The sequence below is a fragment of the Leucoraja erinacea genome, chromosome 9 (genome assembly GCF_028641065.1).
Source record: "Leucoraja erinacea ecotype New England chromosome 9, Leri_hhj_1, whole genome shotgun sequence".
In the NCBI taxonomy this organism is placed as follows: Eukaryota; Metazoa; Chordata; class Chondrichthyes; order Rajiformes; family Rajidae; genus Leucoraja; species Leucoraja erinaceus.
In genome coordinates, this window is record NC_073385.1 from 59,027,858 (window position 1) to 59,040,550 (window position 12,693).

The 12,693-nt window shown below is 57.8% G+C and overlaps 1 protein-coding gene across 1 annotated transcript in view; it reads right to left on the reverse strand.

Moving 5' to 3' along the window:
* LOC129700429 (papilin-like) overlaps positions 1-12,693 on the reverse strand; it is a 56,488-nt gene that overhangs the window by 5,721 nt on the left and 38,074 nt on the right. The window contains 11 exon segments of the mRNA XM_055640902.1: positions 7-167; positions 1,279-1,387; positions 1,853-1,980; positions 3,855-3,992; positions 4,915-5,197; positions 6,354-6,483; positions 6,943-7,048; positions 8,189-8,468; positions 9,804-9,890; positions 11,074-11,224; positions 12,131-12,307. Of these exon segments, the coding sequence (XP_055496877.1) occupies positions 7-167; positions 1,279-1,387; positions 1,853-1,980; positions 3,855-3,992; positions 4,915-5,197; positions 6,354-6,483; positions 6,943-7,048; positions 8,189-8,468; positions 9,804-9,890; positions 11,074-11,224; positions 12,131-12,307 (1,750 nt within the window).

The following is a 12,693-nucleotide window of genomic DNA, read 5'->3' on the forward strand; positions in this document are numbered from 1 at the left end:
ACTCACATATCACCGTCAGGTCGGCGCTGGCACTGACTGCTCGTGAACCGCTGTAGGCGTTGCAGGTGTACGTCCCCGAGTCGGCCAGCTGCACGTTACGCAGAGTCAAGGTGCCGTCCAGGGAGACGACGGCACTCTCTGTGTCCACTCTCAGTGGGACGCCATTCCTGCATTAAAGGCAAGGCAAACCTACTCAGCACTGTGTGTAGGAAGGAACTGCAGATGCTGGGTTACACCAAAGATAGACACAAAATGCTGGAGTAACTCAGCGGGACAGGCAGCATCTCTGGAGACAAGGAATACGCAACGTTTTGGGTTGAGACCCTTCTTCAGACTGAGCAGTGTTGCTGCAACATTTGGTTGTACCATTTCTCCTGGGATGGAATAAATGAGCAAACTACCCACACTGAGGCCCAGCTTTAATGCTGGCTGAAGCTGTGCAGGTGGAGGTCTGGGCATCACACAATCTAGTGTCCAGCAACCAGCTACCCTGGAGAAGATGCCCTTAGAGGCGCTCCCACACTGCGCTGGCAATGCCTTCCACCCAACGACCACGAAGGGGCGGCAAGATGAGGATAGTGTGCGACTGTGGGGGGGGTGAACCTGGTGCTTCCCCGCATCTGCTAATCGTGGCCTTCTCCGTGGGAGTGTCTGGTTTTGGGAGGTGCTGTCGGAGTAGCCTGGGGAGCGTGTTGTAGACGGTGCACACTGCAACCACTGGGGGACAGTGAATGGAAGCTGAGGGAGGGGAGCGGAGCTCAACACGTGGCTGCTTTCCCCGGGGTGGTGTCGAGCCTCTTGGCCCTCACTGCAGCTGCCCTCATCCGGACAGGGGTAGACGCCACTCATCTCCCCCCGCCCCCCGCTCCCACTCCTCCCTGCCATCACGCCAGGATATCTGATGCCTCAGCCCACATTCTCCATCAGATGGTCCATGTCCCGGGCAGAAGGCAGGGGTCAGGGGTCCCTCTTCACCGAGGCGCTGACCACATCGCTCCAACTCTTCCGGAGCCAGCCTGGGGACTATCGCAACAATTAAGCAGCAGGCAGGTACATGGATAGGACAGGTTTGGAAGGATATGGACCAAGCGCAGGCAGGTGGGACTAGTGTAGACATGCAGGGCTGAAGGGCCTGTTTCCACTCTGTGTGACTCTATGACAGAGCTGGGTGATAGGGGAGGTCTCGGAGCCCGCCCCCAGGGCGGCGCTACCACTATCCCGACCCCTCACCCTCCCCACGTGAGGTCGCAGGTCGTCCCCGCCCCCGCCACTGCTTGCCTTGTCCAGCGGACGTGAGCCTGTGGGTCGGACACCGCACAGGGCAGCTCGGCACGCCCTCCGAGATCCACTCGCACGTCCCGCGGGGGGGTGGTGATCCTCAGCGCTCCTGGCGGGGAAAGGCAGCGTTAGTTCCCCACAAAGCCCAGACCATCTCCCCTCCCCCCCCTCCCTCCCTTCCTCTCCACGCTCGTCCGAAGCAGGGGGAAGGTCAAAAGGTCATAAGTGATAGTAAAATTAGGCCATTTGGCCCATCAAGTCTATTCCGCCATTCAACCATGGCTGATCTATCTCTCCCTCCTAACCCCATTCTCCTGCCTTCTCCCCCATCACCTCTGACACCCGTATTAATCAAGAATCTATCTATCTCCACCTTAAAAATATCCACTGACTTGGCCTCCACAGCCTTCTGTGGCAAAGAATTCCACAGATTCACCACCCTCTGACTAAAGAAATTCCCCCTCATCTCCTTCCTAAAGGTTAGTCCTTTAATTCAGAGGCCACCACCATGCCGCGGGTCCCTGCTGTCAGCTCCAACGCTGCCGACAATGACCCCGGTGCACGCGGACACTACCTTGGACCTTCAGCTCAACTTGACGGAAGTCCTGATCCCGTCCGTCCGACACGTGACACGTGTACACTCCGGCATCTTGTGGCTGAACCCGGCTGATCACCAGCCATCCGTCCGGATGCTTGCTGTGCCTGTCGGGACAGAGACGGAGAGGTCAGGGGCAGCAGCTCACAACAAGGTCATCACTCCATCACTTTAGGCCGGCACGGTGGCGCAGCGGTAGAGTTCCTACCTCACAGCGCAGGGACCCGGGTTCGATTGACTACAGGTGCTGTCTGTAGCGAGTGTGTACGTTCTACCCATGGATTTTCTCTGAGATCTCCGGTTTCCTCCCGCACTCCAAAGATGTACTGGTTAATTGGCTTGGTATAAATGTAAAATTGTCCCTGGTGTGTGCGGGGATCGCTGGTCAGCGCAGACTTGGTGGGTCGAAGGGCCTGTTTCCCCGCGGTATCCCTACACTAAATTAAACTAAACTCCCCTTGCCCACTACTGTGCCAAGGCCTCACACTTTCATTCCCCCTGGACAGTCCGTATCTGAGGAAGGGCAGGAACACTCACGCCACTGTAGTCTGTGGAGAACCGAGACTCCACCCAGATCCACACTTCAAGATGCACCCAAGGTCATGGACCCGCGAGGGACCTGTAGATTTTCACTTTCTTTTAGACAGTCTAGCCGAATGCAACCGGGAGTAGCTCAGGCAGACATCCACCAGTCAGTCACGGCTCCTGTATGGGGCTGGATCTCCAGTTAACCGCATGGTGGAGCAGCGGTAGAGCTGCTGCCTCACAAACTCCGGTTCAATCCTGACTACAGGTGTTGTCTGTGTGGAATATTCCCCTTCTACCTGTGACCACGTGGGTTTTCCTCCCACATCCCAAAGACGTGCATCTTTGTAGGTTAATAGTCCTCTATAAATTGCCCCTACTGAGTAGGGATTGGGTGAGAAAGCGGGATAACATAGAAATAGTGATCGATGGTGGGTGTGGGCTCGGTGGGCTGAAGGGTCTGTTTCCACGTTGTATCTCTAAACATTCACCAGGGCTCTGCTGAGGGCCAAGAGCCTCACATTGGGCATCATATCACATCAATGAGCCAGCAATGCCTTGCTCAACTTTGGGAACTTTACAATGATGGTATCTGGGCAAACCAGGTCAGGACGTACACAGTGAACGGTGGAGCCCTGGGGATGTTGTAGAGCAGAGGGATCCAGGAGCACCAATACATAGTTCCATGAAAGTGGTGTCACAGTGGACAAGGGGGTAAAGAAGGCTATTGGCATCAGTCAGGGAACTGAATATAGACTGTTTAAGAAGGAACTGCAGATGCTGGAAAATCGAAGGTACACAAAAAAGCTGAAGAAACTCAGCGGGTGCAGCAGCATCTATGGAGCGAAGGAAATAGGCGACGTTTTGGGCCAAAACCCTTCGAAGGGAAAGAAACTAAGGGTTTTGGCCCGAAACGTTGCCTATTTCCTGCGCTCCATAGATGCTGCTGCACCCGCTGAGTTTCTCCAGCTTTTTTGTCTACCAACTGAATATAGACGTTGGGGCACAAAAAGCTGGAGTAACTCAGCGGGACAGGCCGCATATCTGGGGAGAGGAATGGGTGATGTTTCGGGCCAAGACCCTTCTATAGACTGAGTGTCACGGGAGAGGGCGTCTAGAGATATGGAAGGTTAAGTGTGAAAACAATAGATTAAAGCAGATGGTAAAGGAAATGTAGAACGGTTCATTGTTGGATGAGGGGAAGGTACATTGTTAGCTGATCTGTCATCATTGCTTTGATCAGTCACTTTCACACCATATCTTGTGTCCCTCTCCCCTGACTCTCAGTCTGAAGAAGGTTCTCGACCCAAAATGTCACCCATTCCTTTTCTCCAGAGATGCTGCCTGTCCCGCGGAGTTACTGCAGCAGTTTGTGTCCATGGCTGGTGTGAACCAGCATCTGCAGTTCCTTCCTGGACATGGAGGCTGGGACATTGTTGTGGTTGAGGCCATTCACCTGAGGGAGAGCAGGGGCCGGCCGTGTCTACGCCACTCCACGCTGGGGGGAGGCGACGCCTGGACCCGGCACGGTAACCGAGCCGTCTCCCCCGGCCGCACCGACACCGTGCCCACGTCACTCCGGTCGATCTGCAACCTGCCGGGAGAGAGCGCGGTTAACTGGGGCGCACCAGGATGAACCGGGGATCACGGGCCCAGGAGCAGGCGGCAACCGGGGATCACGGGCCGTGGATCGGAGAGCAGGAGCAACGCTGGAGACTGGGGTGGGGTATGAGACGGGGGGAGAGGACACTCTGGAAGGGGAGAGCGTGTCGGGACGGTGAGACTGGAGGGAGTGGGGTTGGTGAGGTTGGGGGATTTGGGGAGGGGAGACTGTCGGTGAGGTTGGGGAACTGGGGAGCACTCAGCAATGCCCCCGGCTGCCTGCAGTGAGGGGGGCCATTCGGCCCCTCAGGGGTCACACATGGGGAGTGTTCCTGGAGTCTGGGTCCGTGTGCGTGCAGCAGGGTCCACGTGTGCTGCAAGTACACGGGCCAGGTGTGTGTGAGCAGCGTGTCCATCGCGTGTTCACACAGCCTGGTGTCTCTGATCAGAGCCACACGGCAGTGAGGACAACTCCATCAGTCTGGGTTGAGGGTCCGGGGTGGGGGTGGGGGTGGAGCAAGAGAGAGGGGGCCAAGGGGAGAGGGGGGTTGACCAGGGGGAGGGTGTGGTCGGAGGGGGAAGGAGGACAGGGGAGGCGGGGGGGATGGGGCTGATGGAGGAGGCTGCCTGGGGAAGGAGAGGTCGGTACCAGGAGAAGTCCAGGATGATGGTCCTGGGGGAGAGGAGTGATCCCGGGTGTTCCGGGAGGAGGGGGATTGAGTGCCGGTGGGGGGGGGGGGGGGGGGGGGGAGGGTCTGATGGGGAGAGGGGGGGGGAGAGGGTGAGGGGTACCCACTGCACTACCAGTGCGGATGGGTCGAGGAGGGGAAGGGGTGATCCTGGAGGAAGGTCGTGGCCCTGGATGACTGGGGCATGTTCCCAGTGGGATGGGGTCGGGGGTTCGGCTGCATTACCTGTGGCTGGGCGCTTCCCGTGGGGCGGGGGTGGGGTCCCTGTTGGGCGGTTGGTGCCGTCCGCTGGATGGGCTCCAACGCTGGGGGTCGGGAGCCCCCCCCTCGTCCGGCTTCTGGCAGTGCCGCACGCACTCGGCCTCCGTGGGGAAGTTGTTGCGGTTGCCGTGGCAACCCCCGTACCAGAAGCGGTTGCAGGCGCCGGGCTGAGGCACAAAGAACCAGCGGGCCACCCAGTCACTGCAGGGCCCGTTGGCGCTCACCAGCTGGCACCGGGCCGGGAGCGCTGCGGGTCAGAGGTCACAGGTCAGAGGGGCACCAACAAAGGGTCGAGACCCAGGGTGGGGGGGGGAGAGGAGCCCCTGACGCATCGACCCCCATGGATCCCACTACCTTAACCTCCAACCTCCTCCCCTCTCCTCACACTCTCACCCTCCCTCACCCCTCCCACCATCACCCTGCTGCACACTGACAGCCCCGACCCCTCCCGCACCACTCCACCCCCGCCTTACCCCACCCTGACCCCTCACACATCTCTGCACCCCTTCCCACACCCTGACCCCTTCCCACACACTCTGACCTCTTTCCACGCCCTCTGACCCCACCCATGGCCTCTGATCCCTTTCCACGCCCTCTGACCCCACCCACGCCCCATCCTGATCCCCACTACCCCCACCCCATCTCCTCCCTCACCCTCTCTATCCATTGCCGAACCCACACCGTGACTCCTCTCTCTCCCTCTCCCCTCCTACCTCCACCAGATCCCTGATCTGCCCCCGTTCAGGTTTGCCCCGACACACTGTTTGTTCTCCGCTAGTCACAGTTGGTCTCGTCTCCACTAGACAGGAGCCGGTAGTGAAACTCCACCTCACAACATCAACCCCCTCCCCCACCTGTCTGCGGCATGGTGGCGCAGCGGTAGAGTTGCTGCCTTACTGCGCCAGAGACCCGGGTTCGATCCTGACCACGGGCGCTGTCTGTACAGAGTACGTTCTCTCCGTGACAGGCGTGGGTTTTCTCCAAGATCTTCACTTTTCACCCACAATCCAAAAACGTACAGGTTTGTAGGTTAATTGGCTTGATATAAATGTAAAATTGTCCCTGGTGCTGGATAGTGTTAATGTGTGGGGATCGCTGGGCGGTGCGGACTCGGTGGGCCGAAGGGCCTGTTTCCGCGCTGTATCTCTAAACTACACTGTCCAAGTCCCTCCGCCACCTCTCATGTCCTCATCACCTGTTCTCAAGTTGCCAAGTGTTGCTCTGGCACTTTGTGCTATTTTGGCCACATTGGGGGCTCTACAAGGGCATAAGACAGTTGTTGGTGGTGGACTGGCCTGTATGGACAGTCAGGGTGAGTGAGGGTCAGGCTGGGCTCAAGCCCTGTGTCGACCGCCCGCCCGCGGTCAGAGCACTGTGAGAGGGAGGGCAAGAGATCCACTTACAGTGGGAGAGCTGCTCCCTGCATCCCTCGCCTTCCGGTCCCAGGGCCAACGTGGTCTCATCCTGGCAACAGCCGTACCTGGAGGCCCGGCATTGGTCTGGTGCACTGTTCCGGGCAGCTACCCTGGATTCCTGCAACACGGATAAAAAGGAACTGCTTGTCAAAACATTCCCCATCCCAAACTGCCGGTGGTGCTTACAGGATGGTGCCCAACCCAGGCGACTATTTGTGTGCTGGCCACGGAAGCAGGTCTACGTTCACACATTGCAATCGCTCCACACTTTTAAATCTCGGCTCCCACAGCAACATTTATTAGTTTAACAATGATCACTAATCATGTATCTGTACATGTGAATGGATTGATTGTAATCATGTATTGACTTTCTACTGGCTGGTTTGCACGCTACAAAAGCTTTTCATTGTACCTCGTTACACGTGAGAATATACTGAGATGAACTGTACCCTGTGCACCAACGCTGTGTGCCGTTGGTTATTTCTAAGGTGAGCTGAGGCAGTGAGGTGGGCCGCTGCTTGTCTCGGTGCAGACCCGATGCAGGGTGGGGGGGAAGGGGGGGCGGCAGGGTACTCACGGAGAAGGGCTCGGTCCCCTCGAAGAGCCGCTCAGCCGGGTGCCTGGGACAGCCAGCCTGGTTCAAGCCTTGGGCCGAAGTCACTCCATCTGGACAGCAGCCATACCTGGGCAGTTCAGACACACTTTAGAGATACAGCGTGAAACTGGCCTCTCGTTCCACCGAGTCCGCGCCGACCAGCGATCACCCCGTACACTAGCGCTATCCTACACACTAGGGGCAATTTAAAACTTTTACCAAAGCCAATTACCCTTCAAATCTGGACGTCTTTGGAGTGTGGGAAGAAACGGAAGTTCTTGGAGAAAACCCACGCGGTCACGGGGAGAAGGTACAAACTCTGTACAGACAGCACCAGTTGTCAGGATCGAACCCGTGTCTCTGGTGCTGTAAGGCAGCAACTCTACCGCTGAGTCCCGTCACATCATCCCAGCCCACTGAACGCCAACCTCCCCCACCCCTTACTGACGCAGGGACATAACCCTGGGTAGGCGGGCAGCGACCCACCAACTCCCGGGGACTCGCTGTAAAACCAGCTGTTTTACAACTGATGGGTGACAGGCGTCAGCCCGGTGACTATGATTCATTCGGTGATTCAATTCCCCCTTTTATCCCCGTCGGAAAGGCAAAAATCAAACTGCAAATGAGACTCAGCAACAGAGGAGGGGGCAGGCAGGGCTGGGGGAGGAATTGTGGATGTTCTGGTCAAGACCCTGCACAGGACCCAGATCCTCCAGCACTTGCTTTCTCTTTGCTCCTGATCCCAGCAGCCGCAGTCTATGTTTATGTGTCTGTGATGCTGCTGCAAGCAAGATTTACCCCGAAGTTAGACACAAATTGCTGGAGTAACTCAGTTGGACAGGAAGCATTTTTGGAGAGAAGGGAATAATGTGTGACGATTTTCACTGCACCTCACATTATTTGTGCTCCTGACAACGAACCTGTCCTGACTATGGGCGATAACTGATGTCATGAAATTTAGTCATTTTGAAGATGTTGACATCTGCATTCATATAATTTAGACACAAAGAACCGCAGACGCTAGTTTACAAAACAAAACCAAAGTGCCAGAGTAATTCAGCGGGACAGGCAGCATCTCTGGAGAGAAAGAATGGGTGACGTTTTGGGTCGAGAAGTGTTGGGTGACTCCAGCACTTTGTGTTTCATATAATTTGGCGGTCTGTCTGTAGGCTGGGTGTTGTGGACTTGTCGGGTGGGTGTGAGTGGAGGTGGGGGCTGGCTGTATTACCTGCTCTTGTAGCAGGGGATGAGGGGACAGCCCGCACCCCCCGGCCCATCAGCGGCTGCGTAGCCATCGGGGCAGCAGCCGTAAGGCTCCGCGTGGCAGTCCCACCGCTCCGGCCCCAGCAGCTCCTGCCGTCCCCCGGGCCCAAACCGGCCGGAGAGTGGGGAGTCCGACTCCGGCACGTGGTGGTAAAACCTCGCCACGTCCGACCCCTGCGGTGGCAAGGCGACGGGGAGCAGGTTTGTCTCCGTCCGATCCGGCAAGAAGTCCGGGAAGTAGGGGTCTGAAATTCAAAGCAGAAGAAATGTTCCAAGGTGGTGTCGGAGGGAACTGCAGATGCTGGTTTAAACCGAAGATAAACATTGGAGTAATGCTGGAGTAACTCAGCGGGTCAGGCAGCATCTCTGGAGAGAAGGAACGGATGACGATTCAGGTCGAGACCCTTCTTCACACATGCTCACAAGATGCTCTTTACTGTTGGTGCATGGCCAACAGATTAGTCTTGGGAAGAGTTGCTACAACTTTATACAGCTTCTGCAATTGCAGCAAGTTGGTGTGAACGTATTCTCCAGCCGTTAGTCCCCCGGCTCCACACACTCCACGCAGCACGGTGGCCATCAAACCATGCTCCTACTGCACAACCACACCATGCTGAACCGACCAAAGATACAGCATGGAAACACCAAGTCCTCACCAGCCATCAATCTCCCATCCACACCAGTTCTTTGTTATCCCACTTTCACGTCCACTCTCCACACACTTGGGGAGATTTACAGCGGCCAATCAACCTATAAACCCACAACTTTGGGATGTGGGAGGAGACCGGAGCGCTTGGAGAAAACCCACGCGGTCACAGGGAGAACATAGAAACTCCACACAGGCAGCCCCCCTTGGTCAGGATCGAACCCAGATCTCTGCTGCTGTACCGCCCTCAAACCAGACAATTATCCAGGAGTTAGCTTTGTAGAGAGACGGACCTCCGACCGTTTCAGGGTTGGAGTTTACACCTTCAGATGAGGGACGCGTTTTGATGGGAAGAGGCATTGGAAGTCGAGACACCGTGGCTTCCAACAATGACAGTACCAAGGCCAGACCAGCACCTCCTTACCCCTCATTACACCCCCTCTGTTTGCCTGCCGCTCACACACACACACTCATACACATGTACATACATGCCTGCACACATGCGTACACACACACACACACACATGCCTACACACATGCGTACACACACGCCTACACACACACGGACACATACACACTCACAAACACATGCGTACCACACATGTATACCTACACTTGTACACTCACACACATACACACACTTGTACACACATACTCGTATCCACGCACTTGTACACCCACTCGTACACACACACACACATATACACACTCGTACACACACACACGTACACACACACTCGTACACACACACATACACACACTCGTACACACACACACACCTACACACACTTGTACACACACTCGAACACACACCCGTACACACTCACACGTACACACTCGTACACACACACCAGGCCCACACTGCCACTGGATCTTCTGCCCAATGCAGCAAACACAAGCAAGAATGCGGTCGGTCAAAGTAAGCAGGGCTCACCCAATGCTGGTAGGTACTCAACGTATGGGAAGGTCATCGGCTCGTCATCCGGATCAAATCCCGTGGGATCTGGAAAACTTGGGACAGCTGGAGGAGCAAAGAAAAAATTGTTAAAGCAAAAAGATTGAGCAAAACACCAAATGTGTGGTGAAGTGAGTGAGTGAGTGAGTGAGAGAGCGAGGTGTCGGGGTGTGGGGCTGGCTGGGTGTGAGCTCGGTTGTGGTGGAGGTGTGGAGGTGTCGGCCCCCGCAGCTGAGAGCCACGGCAAGATGCCACACACGGCACCAACATTGACCACAAACCCAAATTATAGGAACAGCACCTCATATCTTGCTTGGCCAGCGGTAGGAATTGTGATTTCTCTAACTTCAAGTAACCCGTGCATCCCCTCTCTCTCCGTCCCCCCCTCACCCAAGTCGTAGTACTAGTCGTCTTGTTGAGTCTCATTGGCTGTCCTGGTTTTCACCTCACACACAGCTAGCAATGGCCTGTTTCCTTTATCATCATTACTTTTTTGCATATCTTTCATTTGTTCTTTACCCCTCCACATGACCATCTATATCTTTTGTTTCCTTCCCCTGACTGTCAGTCTGAAGAAGGGTCTCGACCCAACACGTCACCCATTCCTTCTCTCCAGAGATGCTGCCTGTCCCACTGAGTTACTCCAGCACTTTGTGTCGATCTTCGGTTTAAACCAGCATCTGCAGTTCCTTCCCTCTTACCTTCTCCTGCATAGAGATCTGCAGAGCCAAACACTCCTCACAGGACCACTAGTATGAGTTGATGACTTCCCTCTGGTAAGCCAGGCTGGACAAGTAGAACTGAGACAGTGGTGCCCCTGGTATGGGAACAGCACAGGGGGGGGGGGGGGGGGGGGAGGCAAGTTGCCGAATGGCCTCTACTCCAGCTCAGCTCTACACCAGGTCTCGGGTCAGTGGAGCCCGACTACTGGAGGACCAGGGGGAAGCTGGTGGAGAGGGGGAGAGGGAGGGTGGAGGGACCTCTGTAAATGGTCTGGGAGGGGGCAGAGTGGTGGGTGGGTGTGGATGCTTCAAGCATGGAGGAGCAGGAGGAGGAGGTGGAGTGGGTGGAGGGGTTGGTGCAGAGTGAGCGGGGTGGTGGGGGGGTGTTGAGGAGTGGGGAGTGAGCGGAGGGGTGGGGAATGGACGGGGGAGACGTGAGCAGGAGTAGGGGGTGGGTGGAGGGGGCGGTGTAAGTGAGCGGGGGGGGGGGGGGGGGGGTGTGTAGGATGTTCCGCGGCACTGCTCACCCTGGGGCAGGTAGCAGGACTGTGTGTTGCAGTCCTCCATGTCTCGGGGTTGTCTGCGGGCGTCGCACTGTCGGGGGTCCCAGTGGTTGCGCTCCTGGTTGTAGCAGATCACCTGCCGCTTCCTGAGGCCCGACGCACAGCTCTTGGAGCACTGGGGGAAGAGCAGGGCCGTGGGGGAGGGCAGTCACACACACCACCCCTCACACAGACCCCCCCACCCCCACCCCCCCCCCCCCCCCAAACCACCCTGCCCCCCCACCCCCACCCCAAACCTCCCCCCCCCCCACCCCAAAGGGGGCAGTCCCTGCCCCCCCCCTCCCCCCAAACCCCTCCCCCACCCCCCCCCCCCCCCCCACCTCAGAGGGGGCACACCACCCCTCACACACCCTCACCCCCCCAATCACACAGCCCCCCCCCCCCCCCCCCCCGCCACCCACACCAACTCGCAACACCAACCTCTCCGACTCCTTCCTCCAAATCCAAGGAGTAGCTATGGGCACTCGCATGGCCCCAGCTGCGCCTGCCTCTTTGTCGGGTACGTCGAACAATCCCTGTTCCAGGCGTACACTGGCCCTATCCCCCAACTCTACCTCCGCTACATTGACGACTGCATTGGTGCTGCCTCCTGCACCCATGCAGAACTCACTGACCTCACCACCAATTTCCATCCTGCACTCAAATTCATTCTACCACACCTACCTCCTCTTTCTTGATCTCACTGTCTCCATCACAGGAGCCAGTCTATCAACTGACATCTATTATAAACCCACTGACTCCCACAGCTAACTGGACTACACATCTTCCCACCCTGCTTCCTGTAAAGACTCTATCCCCTACTCCCAATTCCTCTGTCCACGCTATTGTCTGCTTTGATGTTATTTTCACACCTCACCCTTCCATATCTCTAGACTCCCTCGCGCCTGACTCTCAGTCTGAAGAAGGGTCTCGACCCGAAGCGTCACCCATTCCTGCTCTCCATAGATGCTGCCTGTCCCGCTGAGTTACTCCAGCATTTTGTGTCTATGCTTCCCCTTCCCCGTCAGGCAGCGACACTCACCAGGCCCCATGCACCGACGTGCCAGGAGTAGGAGGGGGGGCAGGCGAGGCGGGAGCAGGTCTGCCGGGCACTGGGCCGGGGCTGGGAGGAGCAGGCGGAGTCCAGGAGCTGCCCACCCAGCTGTGACATGCAGGAGACTGGCCGTGACTGCAGGCCCTCACCACAGCTCACCGAGCACTGCGGCAAGAGATGGTCAAGCCGGAGCGACGGGACCGACCCCACCCACCCCACCCCAACCCCCCCCACCCCCACCCCCACCCCCCCACCCCAACCCCCCCCCACCCAACCCCACCCCCCCCCACCCCAACCCCCACCCCAACCCCCCCCCCCACCCACCCCCCCCCCACCCCCCCCCCCCCCCCACCCCCACCCCCCACCCCACCCCCCCCCCCCCCCCCCCCCCCCCCCCCCCCACCCCCAACCCCCAACCCCTACCCCCCCCCCCCCCCAACCCCCACCCCCACCCCAACCCCCACCCCAACCCCACCCCCACCCCCACCCCAACCCCAACCACCCCACCCCACCCCCCCCCACCCCACCCCACCCCAAACACCCCACCCCCC